Source organism: Anoplopoma fimbria, chromosome 15, assembly GCF_027596085.1.
Source record: "Anoplopoma fimbria isolate UVic2021 breed Golden Eagle Sablefish chromosome 15, Afim_UVic_2022, whole genome shotgun sequence".
In the NCBI taxonomy this organism is placed as follows: domain Eukaryota; kingdom Metazoa; phylum Chordata; class Actinopteri; order Perciformes; family Anoplopomatidae; genus Anoplopoma; species Anoplopoma fimbria.
In genome coordinates this window covers 16,135,446-16,154,253 of record NC_072463.1, presented here as the reverse complement: position 1 = coordinate 16,154,253, position 18,808 = coordinate 16,135,446, and the positions used below count along the sequence as shown (strand labels likewise).

Here is an 18,808-nt window from a genome sequence, read left to right as displayed (position 1 = left end):
CTAGGTAAATAATATCCACCATGACACATAGATGAAAATTAGGTTACATTCACTGTACCCTTCACTTGACCCTTCACTTCACTTGAAATGCAGTTTTATACAATATGGCATTTTAATAGTGAAGTTGTATATCTGTTTGACTTTGCAGCTGAAATTAAAATGGTCTTTGACAGTTTTTGAAACCATTTCTCTCTTGAAAATGAAGCCAAAGTTATAAATTGCGGCTTCCATTGTCTACCATTTCTATCCAAGATGCAGATACAGAGAGAAAATAATGCATGTAGAGTAAGGAACCGCCACAAATGCCAGGGTTCAATGTCCTGCAGTGCCAACTCCAGCTTTGCCTATCAAATGCAACTTGTGATCACTCACCAGTGGGAGGCGTTCAAGGGATCTTCCTTGCACTTCAAACACCAACTCGTATGTCAGGCTGCCTTTGTGGAGTTGGAACCAATGGGGACAGCATCTGTGTGCTATATGCTTTGCAGGCGAGTCACCTCTCAGTGACAAGAAGCAGATATTGACTTGTATAAAAGGAGAATCATCCCCTCGCCAACAGCAGGAGTTGGGGGGAAAAAAGGGGAATATTCTGATAAAAGTAAATAGAGTAAAATGGATAAAAGCATTGACTACCATTAGCCTACATGTTATCGATAGGCACTTAAGATACCCCTCAGAATAGCATGACATTTTTGGAAATATGATTATTCGATTTCTTGCCATGAGTTACATAAAAGATCAATGCCACCCATTTATTTTCCCATCAAATATGAAGGCACAGCCAAGAGATGGTTAGCTTAGACTGGTTGGTCTGCCTGGCCCTGTCCAAAAGTAACAGAATTTGCCAACCAATACTTCTAAAGAGCACATGTAGTTTAATTCATGCAAAAATCTAAGTTTTACGAGGGGTTATCTGTGTATTTCTTGTTGCTTGGCAACCTAATGGTGACAAGGCAGAAAGTCAACATATTTTTATGCACATTTTTAAGTATCCTATTAGTAAATCTGTATGGAATTGGTAAAATGCAATAAACTTCCTTAAATGACCCTACGCTTAGCCCCGCCCCTAGGATTTCAGATCCAGTATGTCAAACAGTTTCGTCAGATCACATTTCTGGGACAAGCTTACAACCTTTAGTTGCAGGTCTAAAGTTGAATCCATTGCGCGCCCTCCACATTCAAAGGTTAAACTTACAGGAAGCTGTGACATGTGTCAGATGGCAGGCAGTTGTGCTTTACGAGCAATTTATTGCAAACACAGCAATGCATTTTTCACACTAAAACCATTACATAATTCACCTGAAGAAATATAGTTTGTCCACAGTATTAGATCGGGAGTTGATGAAAATGTCTTTAATAATACTTTGAAGCTGAAATGTCACATTAACATTAAAAGGTCCTCATTGCCCAGAGAAATTGGAAACTCTTGCCTTTATTTGATACAAAATGATGGTCACAATAGCACAAACATCATACAATTTAATCAGAGAGATATGTTGATTCAATTCAGTGGTTATTTGGAGGCTTATTAGACTGCATTGTACTGTGGTGTTTGTGTTCACTGACAAAAGACTTACAAAAGTAAGGAAAGTAAACCAGAGGAACTGGGAACAGAGAAAGGTTAGCTTTTTCATTACTGTTCAACTGTGAATTCGAAGTAAATAAAATCCCTGTCTAAGGTCTGTCATAAATGTGAATCCACCCCATGACAGTAAGCCAGTATCAGATTCATTTCGTCTGTTAAAAATGTTCTTACTCACTAGATGTAAGAATGGCATCATTATTCTTCATAGATGCAGCACAAGCTGAGATTATCTGCTAAAAATAGTGGCAGCTTCTATGTTTGGCGATTCGTGTCCTGTTGTCAAATGTATGGCAGTTCTACACCATATGGCAGCACGGGTGCTGCGTTTCAAAGTGACAAGTAGAATCCGCTGAGAATCCATAATGTGATGAAAAAAAGAATGTGAAAGAAAAGGAAAAACTCCTCATCTGTTTGGATTGTATTTGTGTTTGTCAAAAATTAAATAACATCTTCATTCCACTATTAATTCATACATTATCTACCTTTACAGTCTTTTACAAATATTTATTATCTTCAGAAGTCCATACAAAAATAGCAAGAACTGTATATACATATCAATTAGCTCTGTCTAGAAATCACAATATTGCGGATTTGCAACAGGAGTACATGACAATGAGGACATGTCTTCTTAAGTGTTCATGTAATTTCCAGGGTGGCTTTGACTGCACATAAAGAGAGGGTCCATGGAGGCCACTTTTGCAGCAATAAAAGAATGTATACAGTGAAGGACGGCTGTTAGATTAGCAAACTCCAGTTCCTGAAAAAGCAGGACAGAGAGACGCATCAATATGTACAAGATGTTTTTATTTTAAATAAATACATTCTCAAACCGAATACTAAACTAGTACACCAAACACAGAAACATTTCTCACTAGACACTCTGTTAAATTGCACATTAGCTCCTTGGCATCAGTGAGCAGTAAAGTGCTCAAAATTACAGCTTATTGTGTAATTTGATGTAAACAAAGAAAACAAAACACCTTTTTAATTACCTTCATCTCTATTTGGTTGCTTTCAGCATTCTTGAAAAGGAGTTTTACCCTGGTTTTCCCATCATCAGAGGAGCCTTTAAGTTGAGAGAACTTATATCGCCACAGTACGGTCTAAACGGGAGGGAGGGGATTATAAAACCCAGCAGCAAAGGGATTTCAATAATGAGCACAAGATTTAAATACCATGTCTTACTACAAAGAGAGACCTGCATGATCAAGACCTGACATTCCAATGGGTAATAGTGTGTTGAGGAACTGTAAAATTTACAACAAAAGTACCTTACTAGTTTGGAAATCAGTGCTGTGCCATTCTTGCAGTGATTAAATGAACACGAAATGTACACACTCAAAATGAGACATGGTTGCCAAAATAATCTCAAAATGTACCATTTAACAATGGCATACCATTCTATGACATACAGTAACCCTCCACTGTGTTCTTGTAAGTCCATTGTGCAAAATTGGGACATTCCATTCCAGTCTCCCTTTGTATTTTTTGTGGCTAATAAAAATACATATTAGAATACAAAAGAAGCCTGAGTGAGTAAGGACACATACAGAGTATCAATACAGAAAAAAAGATGTCAAATCTATACTTCACCTTTGAAGTGCCTTCTGAGCAGGTGAAGCCAGATCCAAAATCTATGGTGAAGCACAGCACATTCCCCTGGCTGCTGCACATGTAGCTTTTGGACTGTTGAGAGAGGATTGATAACCATTTATATTTAGATTTTTACACTTCTGTAATAACTGTACATATAGTACTCTAGTACATTTATCTGTATGAGCATCCAAGACAACAGCAATACATGAAGACCATAGAAGCACACAATACATTTTACCTTTAACTATGGCTGTACTGTATATAAATAAGTAATATCTTAATTTCACTGTTCACAATTTGTGGCTGTGAATGCAGCCCATTATTTGCAGGGGGTGAAATCATAATTAACTTGGTATTCATCATACATCTCCGTCTTAGCATTCATTTAATGTCCTCTTTGATAACACAGAAAGAAGGCTTTGCTCCTTCATAGCGGGCGAAGCACAGGTGTAACTAATGTAATTTGTGATGGCTCCATTCTCTCTTATATTTCACTGAAGAATCAGCCTGTTACCAATGAGGAATGACTTATAAAATGGTCCTTAAAAGGCTTGGTGACTGGTCATACCGGCATTGGATACTGCAAAATGTGAGAGAAATAAACAAATTTCAAGGGAATTAACTTAAGTGAAGAACACTGACAGACAAAGTTGCACTGTTTACCAATAGCAAGCCGTCTGGGCTGAAATGGAGCATCCAAAAATTGAGGAAGCTGTCAAAACTTATTAGCAGTGTTGCTCCATCCAGTTTTATTTAACCTCCTCTGCCGGAGAACACATTTCTACTCAAAAGACGAAAGAAGTACAAAAAAGTCTCCTAAACAAACTATGTGAACTTCATTTTTTAACAACCAAGCTTACTGACAGTTAGCAAGTCGAGCTAACAAGCCTGTTAACCGGCGGTAAGCCAGAATGTTTAGCGCAGAGAGCGGTTTCTCCCTCTTCAATTGGACTTTCTCACAGCAGACATTTTGACGCAGGTGTTACTATTAACAGCAACACTTGCACTGTTATGTTCAAGGGTTCCCATGAGAGTGAAAGCGAGCCGTCATGCAAGATGCCAGGAACCTGAAAATCAAGTCTTTCGCAAGTCAAACGGCTTATGGCTCATTAATTAATGAATTTATGAGAGTTCATTGTGACTCACTACTGCGAGAATAGCCCCATCCATGTAGCGCCAGAGCAGTTAGCCTGCCAGCTACAGTAATGTGCCTATGGCGCTTTGAGTAGTCCCTAAGATACCAGGCGTCTAGCCCCACATATTTTGCATTGACGTGCGGATGAATTCCGCTGTGGCACTTTCTGATGTGACAGGGTCTTAATGCAGACATCCTGGAGAAAGTGCAACCCAAAAACCAACCCTGATCCTTGACATTCATCACTGACGACTCAGGCTGCCACCCATAAGATCTCACTTCCACTAGAGTGGCCGTCTTTCATTGTTTTGCGTTTTTGGGCCAAGTGTAATTATTGTCTCCCGTTTGTAATTTTGTCCTCCTACAGAAAATGAAGCCTTGAAATAATGAATAAAAAACTGTCCGACATCAGCAATTGATCTTAACTCCTTGTACAGTTTTTCTTGGGACTGATACTAAACACACAGAGCTACTGGAAACCCAAACATTACATTACAAATCATTTAGCAGACGCTTTTATCCAAAGTGACTTACAATAAGTGTATTCAACTACTAGTCACCAGAAGTCATAAGTGCATCTCCATTCTTAAACAAGCATCTAAGAGCATAAACCAGAGCAAAAGTACAGTGCAGAAAGAAACTAATACGAATACAAAAAGTGCAATAAACTAATACGAATACAAAAAGTGCAACGAACTAATACGAATACAATAAGTGCAACGAACTGATACGAATACAATAAGTGCAACAAACTAATACGAATACAATAAGTGCTACGAGGAAGGCTCAGGGTAGTACTTCATGAAGAGGTGAGTTTTCAGCCTGCGCCGAAAGATGGGCAGCGACTCTGCTGTTCTGACGTCAGTGGGGAGTTCATTCCACCACTGAGGGGCCAAACCAAATGCTGGCATGCGTGAACATACTTTTATCCTTTTGTTCCTTTTGTCTACCATGACAATGAATCATCATAAACCAGTGAGTTTGAATCAACAATGTCAAGGCAAGGTATGTTTGAATCTCTCATTGCTGCAGGATTTGGAACACGCAACAAGTGATATTTGTAAAAAGGTAAATACTAATAAAACTAACAATACGAATATGCAATTGTATCATATTCTATTCTGATTATGCGTAAATAAAATAAAAAACAGTAATATTTGAACCCATTTTGTATAAAGCAATGTCTTTGTATTCACTTTCCTTTGCTCATGTATACATCTTCCATGTGTTCACATGAGAGTTCTTGTTAAAGTGGCAGTTTAGGCTTTGAAGATCTGATAATAAGAGAAAATCTGATTTTGTTTTGTCCCGCACGAGCTGTAAGCAAAAACGGCATCCTGTGCAGCATCCTGATAATGTCAAGACACATGACAGAGGAAATCCATTTTGGACGCCATGAATCTTTAACATTCATTCTGATGCTGCAACACAAAGGAGCATATGTCTCACATTTCTTTTTTACAGGTCTTTTGAAAAGCACTGATGTGTAAGTGTTCTACTCTCCGTGGAGCAATATCCCTCCAAAGGCTTTTCTTCCCACATGACTTCATTTTTTTGTCCTCCACTCCGCTGGAATACCAAGAATTGTATTCTGATTTTCTGTTTATGTTATATACAGCTTTTATTCTCTTTTTTTTGTGTGTGTTTCTCTTGAGAACACAGCAGGGACTTGGTGATTTCAATTATAGAGTGCAGTGTGCAGTGAATACGGCAAGGGACCGTACAGTCTTTTCACTGAAAGGGTTTTCTGCTCACAGACCTCAACCCCCCCGTCTTTAGTGGTGTCGTGAATTCAGCTGTGACAGGGATAAGAAACAGTGGCAGGCCAGCCGCTAAGTTCTTCCTGTCACCACATGCAAGACTGTGTTGTGACATGGTTAACTGTGACTACACTTCACTAATTGGAAGGGATTTTTCTGGGAGAATTAGCGACATGAAATAAAAAACATTTTTTTAATAACATCGCCTTAGCTTAGTCTGACGGAAGTAAGAGCATGGGTGGGGGATTATAAAAAGGAAAAACAGAAGAAAGGTATGAGAAAAAAAATATATTCTCACAAGTGTGTAGTATTGCACTGCAGTAGTAATAATTTGGTCACAAAAAGAGATAAAAGGTAAGGTAATCCAATAAAAAGGAAGATGCAAGATACAAACACCAGGACCAACTGAACAGCAAGCTGAAGAGCTGTGAGGTGTGGTCAGATGCGTGCTCTGCCAACCTGTAACCGCATAAGAGTCACGGTGCACTTAACACCACGCCCTGTGCACATCAGCTGAAGCAAGTGGAAAACTTCAGCAGCTGGATGTCAGCCAAAGACAGAAAGTTGAGCCTATTGTTGCATTAGGACATGGAATGGGGTGGTGGATGGGTCAAAAACACGACTTGCACGTAGGAGATTGCTGTTTGTGTTAATTTATGTAACAACTGTACTTATCTTAACCCAAACCATGATCTTTTCCTAAGCCTAACCGATTCCTTTTGTTTGAATTAAATTAAACACATGTTCAAAACTGCAACAGTGGGTCCTTATTTGACAATTTGTGAATGATGAAACGACACTTTAAGTGACACGCGGAAAGTTTAAAATGTGTAAACATAATTCACAAAATATCCTTAAAAGTGGCATGCCATTATATGCATTTCCATGAGATTGTGTTGCTGCTGTGTATCAAATTTCATCACTTTAAAAATGCCTTATTATAATGAACAACTGATCTAAAATATCTTGGCAACAACAGTAGTAGAACAGGACCTGTAGATACAGTCACGCCAAGAATGGCTTCTACCGGCATGACATGTTTTGTTGTATACATAAGAACTGTTTGGGTGTGTTGCTGGTAGTTATTTTTTGCCACTTGAGGGCATTGTCCACGAGCTGCAAAGACAGCACTCACACATTATCACCTTTTAAGTTGTTAGCTCTGGGATCCGGCTGGATTAAATTTAATTCTAACAGAAAATTCTCTCTCTTTGCCAATAATCAGTGTCCCATGCAGAACTGTATTCTGGCATATTGCTGCTGTCAACATAAGTATATTGATTGGCTCCTGTTCCCAAACTCCAGTGAATTTCTACAAACTGGAGACGTGAATACTGCCATCTACTGTAGGTAATACACTGACTATGGAGAAGTACCTAATACAAACCCACTTTAAACTGCCATATTGTTCGCACTTGTGTTCTTACAATGATGAATCCCTTTGTTGCCATGACTTGAAGGCGAGTGCCATATTAGCAAAGTTAATGACCTGCCAATCCACATTATAGGGGATGAGAGTGCAAGGCCATGTGCACACCTAGAATTGAAAAGAAGTAGAAGATGAAGTTAACAATCAAGTAAGGAATGCCAAACTAGTTTAAGGAGGGTGGAGCACCTGACTTGAAACGTGTAAAAAAAATATATATATGTATATATATTTATGTTCAATAGCTGTGAAGTGGAGGTACTTCTGCAGGGAGTAAAAGCCAAACAAGCTGACATATTGAGTCATGTCAGTAGTGGATATAAAATAACACAGAAAAAGATGCTGGCTCCAAACTACTGCACAGCTCCATGAAGACAGCTACCAAAGTAGTACTCATCACTCTCTGTAAATATATCTACATGGTCCTGGAAAATGTGTTCCCTCCTCAGATATATGTGACATCTTGCAGCAGCAGTGAGTATGTCATTGTGTGACTATGCCTAGGGAGCTGAACTAGCGCTACCTTGGGCCTATAAACAACATAATCAATCACCAATGGATGGTTCCCAATTAAAATAATTGATCTGCATTTAAGTGTAAGTGGTTATTATTTTAACTGCTTAACATGGGCAAAGAAAGTCCTACCAATATGTCTTACGAATGGTTGTGACGATGGTGAATGAGGCCCATATTGAATATAGTCACTTTAAACTAAGAGTTTTGTTAAACGTAGCCTATTTTCTCTTGAATACTGGAGAAAGAACAGGTTAAATGAGCTCAGAGTCTCCTCTCACCAGCAGGAGTGTTCTCCTGATTATTTCAAAGACAAAGGGAGAGGGATAAAAAAAGTGAAAAATGGCACAAGTAGACTGCCTGCTGTGAGCTAAAAGACCACATCAATGCCATGTTGTGTTTCTACCAAAAAAGAAAAAAAGAAAAGAAATAGGGCGAACGAGCAGGAAAGCGCAGGCTGGACAGTTTTGTCAGTTATACCCCCTACTTCTACCTCATCAGCAATGTTTATGTAATGCTCACATCCAGTCATTTTGAAGGTTATCCTAAGTTGGACTGCGTTGAGTGTTCCTCAGAAGCCACAGGAGGCTAGCCTAATTGGATGGAGAACATAGAATCACAAGCAAATTTTAATGCTTCATCGCTTTCATTGGTTTCCCAAAGGAAGGTGTCCCACATTTACATCATTAAAGACTGAAAAAAAATGCTTCATTATCATATTTCATACTTTTATACTGATAGGGGGGAAAACTGCCCATGCAGATTTGACTTAGTAAGAAGTGTTCTTGCTTTAGAGTAAGGAGTTATTAAACAGCACTTTTATCATTGATGTGGGCAAATGCCTGTGTTCCGGATGCACAAATCATTCAAATTCAAAGTTTTGTTTTATTATATATATATTATTTATATTTAACATAAGTGCGTATCCATCTGGTTGCTTTGACTGGATATAAAACTGCCCTAAATGTCACTTGCAACTTGACAGTTGACATTGATGTCACATCCAGAGTGGATTCAGCCCCATTATCTGGCTATGAGCTAACCCTGTGACTGCAGCATCAAACACTCCTGCATATTATCATTCCCCCTTTGAAGCTAATGTTTGGAGCAGCAGAGGAGTTCTGCATTGGGACTTGATATTGTTGCAGTGAAAAGAGGATAACCAGTCCATTCTGCATCCATCCAGTTGCTTGTTTTTGCCTCTATGCAGGACAAAAACAACACACCAGTTAATGTACAAGTCCACGGCTTTGCTGTTGACAGCAAGTGATGTTATAGATAACATTAACTAAACACACATATCCAACCAGTTCACCTGGTCTTTCTAGCTGACTTTCTTCCTCTCACTCAGGAGGTGTTCCTTCATCCAGGACTCTTATCTTGGGCAGTGCCTTGATCCTGTGCTTCTTTATTATCCTACCCTACTGGTGCCATATATCACGTAGCACAAGGTGCACTAAGGAGACAAAACCTGGACAATCTATTTAATGGTCAGTTTTGAATCCACTGCCAAGTTTACAATCTAATCTTATGTGGCAGTAGTGAATATAATATCTTTAACCAATGGCATTCTCATTAATTATAACAAAACAAATTGCATAATTTTATGGAAACGTGGCTAGCGTCTTGACAGTAAAGCTTTGCTTGCCACCTAACTCTAACTTGCACTAACAAATGAAAGATGATTTCAGCTTTTGTAAAAGGTCCCCTACATGGATTACCATTCATCCAATCAACTGTTCTTTTCATCTATTATTGGAATGTTAATTCTGCTCCTGTCAAGCTTTCCGTTCTCACTTTCCGTTCAGGCCCCAGGGAGACCGCTGGGCTTTGAAGGCAATTTGACATAGTGGCTAAACTGTGGCTTTACAACTTCGGGGTTGCTGACATGATGCCATGTCAACAATTTTGCAGAGCAAGTAACAGAACCCTTCCAAAAAAATGTATCACCCTCTATAGCTCATGCCTGTATTTAAACACTATTATATTCGATGTAATTAAAAAACGAAAACAGACAATCAGCACAATACGCTGCATAATTACATCAAAGCACCTTTGATTCTGAAGGTGAATGTAAAATATGTATATATGAAGACCTTTTGAAATTCTGTTGGTCTTAAGTGCAACTGTGTGAAATAATTTCTTTAAATATCAACTGCATATGGAGTTATTAACAAAGCTTTGTGAAATGGCTCACCCGTAAAATTTGAATTTACAGCTCTCAAAAGGCCGGTATGTCCTCTTCTCTTGGTTGGTTTGTTAGCGGTTCATTTTTGCCATTCAAAGTGTTCAGGGAAATTACAGTATGCAGAGCTTGGATAGTGCAGTGCCCACAGAGTGTTGCATGAGGGAATACGCAATGTGCTCAGATTTTCTACTAACTTGTAGCTTCTAAGTCAACACATGAATTAAATATTTTGCTCAGTGATTCACCTTGTTACAATGACAGCCTGCTACCACAGAACGTTGCAGGTCACAGGTGGAGTATTTCATGTCAACATTGTTTTTGCTGATATCAATCATGAGAACGTCAAGAGAGCCCAACCACCTTTGTTAATGAAATATTTAAGCGGTTGAGCTTGAGCAGTAATAGTTATAAAGTGGAAAAGGATTCCTCAGACACGGTGAAGAAAAGAGGTCAATGTGAGGCCATTACATATATTTGAATTATTATTCGTTCTTTATGACTTATCACAGTATATTTAGGGTGTTTACTCTAATGGCCATTACACTGGGTCTTCCTAAGCCCCCATTTAGTACTCTCATCAAATGTATTGGTGACAGGTCTGGATGCTTCACTTTTTAAAAATAAAGCCTTTTTCTCGCCTTAATATGGATTCCCCAAGTAACACCAGCTACAGAACAACCCCACACACGCAAATAATCCTACAACGCAGCTAACTACGATACTACGGTTCTGTAATGGAATGAGAAATATTTACAATATTCATTTTCTAACCGGGCACCCTTGCCCTTCTGAGATTTTATGCAGTGCTTGGCATTTTTGTTCTTAAATTCCAGTAAATCTGAGCGTAAATTTACACAGACCCATACATTTCAAAACGCACAAAATTAACTTTTCCACCTTTCTTCTCTTCACTATAATTCACCTTCACTTTATTTCAGTGGGCCAAGCCGGAATGTTCTCTTTGCTGCCCCTTGTGGCTGATGGGATATACACACTGCAAGTATGACTAGTGTTTTCTAGCCATCAGCCACAAGGGGCAGCAATGAAATCAGTGATTTTGCTTGCGCTGCAAACTTATGGGGATGTGATTCTATTGTGAGTTGCGGTGCCCTAAAGGGATGTAACTTATGTCTAGGGTGGTCCAGATTGACTCATTCCCATACACCAGTTTTCGGACCATGTGGGTGGGACTGAAAGTGAGTATAGGGCGCAGAATGCCGACAATATACCTGTGTGCAGGGCTGTTTGCTGTAGGAATCTATGATAATAAATGTAATTCCGTCATTCTTTGGTAAACTCCTCCCTTAGTAGAAAGATTCTGTGTGGTGGCTTTCTACATTCTCACATCTGTGACACTTTCCAATTATTCAAACAATTGGCTTTTGCAACTGTCTTGTGAGGAAAGAAATGCATTCAACATTTTTGTTGAAGAAGTTGCTGATTGGATGAGCAAATACACATCTGTTTAACTTCCTCACCTCAAATAGCAGGGGCAGTAGGAAGCATCCATTAATACTTCACATATACGAGACCGTACCAAACAGATACTTTATAAGTGTACTGATCAGGGACATTTCTACTCTACTTTTTGGTAGTATTTGCACTCTGGAAAGCACCCATCAATAACAAATATCATGGGATGAAGGCACTTCAGTCAAATGCATATTAAACTGCTTGAAGTGGAAAAGCTTGTCCTTAAATGGAATAAAAAAGTAACAGAACTTACCCAGGAAACTCATTTGCTATGGTCAGTCTGACAAAACAGGTGAAAAAATAGAATTACCGCCCTGAGGTGAAATGCCTTCGCCAACCAGTCATGCTGCAGTTTACACCCATGTCTGTATGGTGTGTCATCACATCGTATTTTTATAAACATTTGTGTAAAATTGGCTTCGTTAGCATATGAAAACTTGAGCTTTAGCTAAAAACGGGTTTTGTTAGGTCACAGTGACCTTTGACCACCAAATTCTAATCCGTTCATCCTTGAGTCCAAGGGCACTATTGTGTCAAATTTGAAGAGAATTGTGCAATTTGTCCAAATGGGACACACGTGAATTCACAGTGACCTGTGTGAAGGAATTTTCCTTATTGTATGTTAAACTTCCCTCATGTTGGTTAAAGGTAACTTAAGACAGGACTAATAACAATGTCATGTTGGTATATTTAAAACGTACAGGTCCCTTCCCGATTAAGCTGTTTTAAAGCTTAGCAGTTAGCAGAATTAACTGGAGAATGTAATTAAGTCCAGCAGAATTATGACTCTAAACTCTCAGTGACCACATGAGTCCTCCAAACGTAAAAGGGATTATACATGGCTCCTAATACTCTGAGATTGACGTTTTTTGCTTAAGAGCCTGTGTCCTGTGCCAGAGGCAACCATACTGCTGGCTGACCCCACAGGACAACTGGTGAAGTAGGAAGCCATTTAATTACATCTGGCTCCCATGTTGACCCGGAAAGGATTTCACTGTGCTAGTGATTCAAATATCATCTGACAGGTTTTCTGTTTTGTATTATTTATAAATGTTCCTATTTAAGGGTCCTGAGTACAAAAGCCCCCAGGCTTCGTAGCAATTTTAGCCTTCATCTTTGGTTAGCCGCACTTGAGGAGTGAAAGGATGGAAATGGGGTAAAATTATAAAAGGCACCGTTGGCCATTTCATGAAGAGTCTGACCTGACATGTGGCATACTTTCTTCATTCCTGAATACAATGTGTGACCATGGCACTGTGGAAGCTTCCAAAGCTAATACATGAAAAATATTTCAAGTTGTGCTTTTAGCAAGAAAGCCTACGCCGGTGCTTATCATTGAGCTTACAGTATGCAACTCGTTTCAAATAAATAAGAGTCAAAACTATTTACCAATTTAATTACTATGTGTTTCTAGTGTTTGTTGGTTCTATGGAGGGTGTAATTCATAACAGCTGTGGTAGGCAAGTCTGGATGGACTGAAGGGTGTATGCTGGAATGCATGGTGGAGATAGACGCTGTTCACTATGGCATTAAGGTAATGTAATACTTTATACTCTTTGATTTTAATAATTAAGTTATTCAATAGCGAAGAAATTTTTTTTAAACGTGTGTCAGACAGAAAGGGAGTGGACAGATATTATAATAGAAACATATTGCTGTTACAGCATGATCAAGACTTATTGTGGAATTTGATCCTATAAAATATATTTTTTCTTATATTACATGCCACCTTCATTCCTTTGTTAATTTATTTTAATTACATTCTTTTTTATTTCTATACATATTTTATTTTATAAACATTATAACGCAATTTCTTGATATTGTCTTGTTATATAAGTTTGTGACATATTATGTATGTATTAATTACACATTTGTAAGTAGTCTTTAGTACTTTCAGGTACCATCTTTCTTTCTTGTATTCTTAGTTCAATAAAAAGTTGATTACAAGCACACATATACATATGTATGTATATATATATATACATATATATACACACACATACATATACACACACACAGAGAGAGAGAGAGAGAGAGAGAGAGAGAGAGAGAGAGAGAGAGAGAGAGAGAGAGAGAGAGAGAGAGAGAGAGAGAGAGAGAGAGATATATATATATATATATTCATTGTTAATAATTAAGGTGGAACTTGTTGACTTATCATTAAGGATAATTATACAAACATGAAGTGGCATAATTGTGTCAAAAAATTAAGGAAAATCCATGAATTGGCTTTTATGTCATTTGACCATTATGACAGTATAAGTGGGATAGAAACCGTGTAATAATGTTTATAATTGCAAATGAAATTGACTTTCATTCAGAGTTTCACTTAATGACTCTAGTGTTGAAGGCTATATCAAAGTTGTTTTCTAGGTTTTTAATCTTGAAGGGCTGCATCAAATTCTAATTCAACATTCAATTTTCATCAATCTTTTTTATGTGCATATTTACTGTTTAAACCCTGTATTTCTGCAAAGTTGCAGACAAAGTGAAACATTTCACTCAAGCAGTAATATCCTCTACTCTCATGTTTACATACTAAACAGCAGTATGTAACAAGTTTCTGAGATCCACAATATCCCAGGACCTAAGTTTGGCCTCCAACGTCGACACCATCAGAAAAAAGGCCCAGCAGAGGTTGTACTTCCTACGTCAGCTCAGGAAGTTCAACCTCCCTCAGGATCTGCTGATTCAGTTTTACTCCGGCATCAGCCAGTCTGTTCTCTGCTGTTCCATCACTGTCTGGTTTGGATCGGCCACCAAACAGGACAGGAACAGACTACAACGGACTGTCAGGTCTGCAGAGAGACTCATTGGTGCCAGCCTGCCCTCCATACAGGACATTTCTAGGGTCAGGAAACGGGCAGGAAAGATCTCTGCAGACCCATCACACCCTGGACACAACCAGTTCCAACTCCTCCCCTCTGGTAGGCGCTACAGAGCACTGTACACCAAAACAACCAGACACCAGAACAGCTTTTTTCCCATGGCCGTCACTCTCATGAACAGTTAATCGTTCATCCTCTGTCTGGTACAAATCCATGTGTAACAACCCGGTAATTTTAAACTCAAATTGTTTACATATTTATTCAAGCAGCCTTGCACTCTGCATATTTGCACTTTTATCAACACTTCATTGTCGTTTTTTGTGTTTTTATGTTCATATATATATATATATATATATATATATATATATATATATATATATATATACTTTTGCATTTTTATATTTTTGTGTACAAAATTGTTAATGTTTATCCTTTTTTCTTCTTGGACCTCCTTGATTTTCTTTTTGTTTATTTGTCTGTTTCTGTGTATTATTGAGCGTAAGTAACCGGAGTCAAATTCCATGTATGCGTACGCCATGTATGCCAATAAAGCAAACAGGCTTGGTAGTGAATAATATTGTAATATTTGTAGCATTAGATACCAATGGTGACTGCATAACATTGTTGTTATCCAAAAATGTCCAATATCTCCAGACCGTGTTAAAGTCCAAAAGTGAAATTTATTGAAAAAAGATAGATGTTATCATTTACAAAATTAACATGTTTTTATCTAACGGAAAATTCTGCTTCATATCGATATTTGTTTAGCCTTTCAATAAACAAGTTTACCGTCAAAATCTTGTTTGCTCTCCCTCTTGCCGCACACAAAGGGAAGCATGCATCTGTAACAACGGGGCGGTCTGGCAACAATCTAACAGAACCATAATTACATTAGATGTATTATATCATTATGTTATATATCCGTGGGCTGGGTAATAAAAATAAACACAAAAAAACTACAAAAAAAGACATCATTATTGAGGGAAAAAATTGTTACATCCTCTAAAATGTTAACATAGAGAGCAGCAGAAACAACATGAAACCATCTTAAAAGATACTTTAAGAGACATTTGACAACACAGAAGATTAGAGTGGAGAAATTCTAAAGTTGAATAAATGCAATTTTAAGACCCTTCCACTTCGGTGCCACTTTTGATGAACAGAGGTTGCCGCCTGGTATTTAAGCACAAAGAACTCTAGCATTGCTTCATTGATCATTTCACAAGCTAAAAGTTCGGTTCCGTTTCATCTGTCAAGTTAATACCTACAGTTTTTAGATTTGCTGATTAATTGTCTCACAATATATATTTTCTGCAGGGACATTACTGACCGCATGGAAACGTTTATAATTAGGCAACTGAGAGCAGCCTCTCTAATCAAAGTAAATTGAAATCTGAAAAACACTCACACATCTTTACAATACACGGTTTAAAAAGCAACCAGCCAACAGACCCCTTAGCACTACAGGGACTGGTAGTGGCTGGGAAGGGAAATGTCCATGTGGATGTGGGTCTCTGAATCTGAGAAAACTATTTATTTGGGTAAGTGGCAGGCGGATGATTTATGCCTACACATGAATTTTGGATGACATCAGAGCTGATCCACACTTTTCTATACTAGAACAACAAAAATATATTTTTTTCTATTTATATTTAGGGTGATGACATTCAACGCTTCATTTGAAAAAGCTTTGAATGTAAGAAAATGACATTCGGTCCAACACTAACCACTTCAAAACATCTGTTTATAATGTCCATATCATAAACTATAAAATACATCTCTTGCCCATCTTAGGCACAATTGATTCCATTGGTGTGATTTCATATTAAATACCTCAGGCTCTAAACTCTGCTGGATTCCCTGCTGTGTACATACCTCCTAAAAAAATAATGCCTGGTGAATCATAATAGAAGCTTTGTTAAAATAATTCACGTATATTCCACTTGTTGGTACTGGAAGGAGGCATTTCCCAGTTGTATTCACAGAGCAAGTATGTACAGAAAGAAGCATAAGGGTTTTCAAGTATTTGAGCAATCCAAATCAGGGCGGTAAAATTAGCAATAGAACAGGTATCAAGCTGTAATGCATTGTATGCAGGCTTATTGAACTGCAGTGAAGAGTGTTTTGTTGGGCCCTGCATGTGACTGCTAGCCAGTAAATGGAAGCATAGTTAAGTAAGTAATGAAAATGTAAACATTATGGAACACAAAGAGAGCAAACCCTAGAAAAATAAGGCCTGGACTCCAATTAGTTCATGTTTGAGCCTCTTGGTGGACAAGAGACAGCTGCTTCTGAGAATTGCTTAACAATGCACTCTCCACAAGAGTTGATCGCCTTCACACATTAAACATACTTGCTTAAGTGGTAATTTAATGGTTCATTGATGTGAAGACCAATTCTTTGGGTTACTCAAGCTAAAAACATTTTAAGTAGCAATAACATTTATGGAAAACAGAGCGCTGCCTAGCTTTGAATATTACATTTAATCAATTTCTTAATACGAAGTTTTAAAGCTGCACAAAATGTGTCAACAGATTAGACTATTAGACTTTTTGGACACAAGGAATCACTTCTCACTGATGGAGCATTAAAATTGGAAGGAAGGGCCGGTACTAATTTGAAAAAAATGTTAAAAATATATTTGACACTGTGGTTAACTAGAGTGTAAAGAAACACTTATTCAGGAGAATTTTTGGAAACACTTTCTATTGAGCCCATGTCTGTAATGCATTGTAAACACTTATAATGCATGAAGAGCTGCTAATATCACTGTATAATCATAGTTATAAGCACTCAGTTACTTATATTACATTATAACAATAATCATAACACATTATACACAAATTAGAACTATATTATTTATAATGCACTGATTCTTGCAAAAAAAAGTCAGTGAGTGACCAATAATTATGAAGCATCATGAGACCTTATAAGTCATTAGAAAATGCTCTATAATGTGTAATGCTTATGTATATGTATGCTTGTATCTAAAATTATAGAGTGCTACAAGTACATTATTATTCTTTAGGCATTTTTATAATCCATTATACACATGAGCGCAATAGAAAGTAAAATCTTAACTTCAACACGAATTAAAAAGGTTTCATAATGGTTGGTTGATAAGCTACACATTTATTTTCTTTAATACCGAATCTGCATATTAATATCAATTTTATATAAATCCTTAGGCATCCGAAACTGGATGCAAAGTCATTATATATTGTTTTCCATTAAGTTTACTTACATACTGTCCAGGCTTTTGTTTTCTGTTATTTACTGAAGAGTCACATTTGTTGCAAGCAATAAACGTATATTTTTGCGTAAATTATAAATTGCAGTTCATAATTGTATTTGACAGATTTGGGCAATTTGTGTAGACATTGACAATTGCCGGGATAGGGCTAAACTGTCGCTGGCATCACAGAGCTTTGCATCGATAAATGTCATACCTCAGAAGTAGTTAAGTCACAGCACAGGGGTGAGCCAGGAACAGTTTTTAAAAGTAATTGTTACAGATGATTTTTTTCCGTACAGAGGGTCAATATCTGTGAGAAAAAAACCACTGCATGTGTGATAAAAGCCTGATCAATAAAAAGTCTGTTACTACGTTTTTATATCTTAAAGATCTGACTGTCTCTCGGTGCCACACACACGCTACACTGCACACAGCAAACGCTCTTGTATAATTGGAAAAAACATTTAGTGCAACACAAACAGGATTCTGCTGCTATATCAGCTAACCCATCAGGTTTAGGTATTTGGCCCTGATCCACGATAGTAGCATAGTGTGGATCAGGGTTTAGCATTGAGTTAATTCACTTTCAATATGAAGTGCAGCTCGCACCATCCATTATCACACACACACTTACTGATAACATCTGCCATCTGATAAAACACAGCTGACCACAATAGCAATGATGACACACCAGTAGCTGAATAACAAAGCAAAACTTCCAACTAAAGTATTTCACTATTGAAATATCACTTAAAACACTGTGCTGAGTCTGAAGACAACATAAGTGTTGAATCCACAAGTAGCCGAACAAAAAATGCAAAACTCTCACAAAGAACAGGTTCTAAAAAAACTGCATCAGATGGTTAGACAATTGGGGAAGCCCTGGTACGGTAGCCAGTATGTTTCAATTTAGAGAGCAATTATGATGAAATAGAAGTGAATCCTTGTGCTTTGACGGATGCCATTGGAATTTACTCCCACGAGAAAAATATGTGTATCATTGAAAAAGCATCTTTAGAAAAGAGACCAATGCTATGTTCACAATACAAGCTACAAACTGCAACAAAAC

At 37.8% G+C, this 18,808-nt stretch overlaps 1 protein-coding gene across 2 annotated transcripts in view; it reads right to left on the bottom strand.

Moving 5' to 3' along the window:
• Positions 1–1,338: 1,338 nt before the first annotated feature.
• Positions 1,339–18,808, bottom strand: part of sntg2 (syntrophin, gamma 2) — a 76,215-nt gene continuing 58,745 nt past the window's right edge. For both annotated transcript variants that reach the window (XM_054613960.1, XM_054613961.1), the window contains exons 15-17: positions 3,179–3,271; positions 2,578–2,688; positions 1,339–2,342 (exon numbers count right to left, since the gene is read on the bottom strand). In XM_054613960.1, the coding sequence (XP_054469935.1) occupies positions 2,214–2,342; positions 2,578–2,688; positions 3,179–3,271 (333 nt within the window). In that variant the 3' untranslated portion in view covers positions 1,339–2,213. The remainder of the gene's footprint in view (positions 2,343–2,577; positions 2,689–3,178; positions 3,272–18,808) is intronic.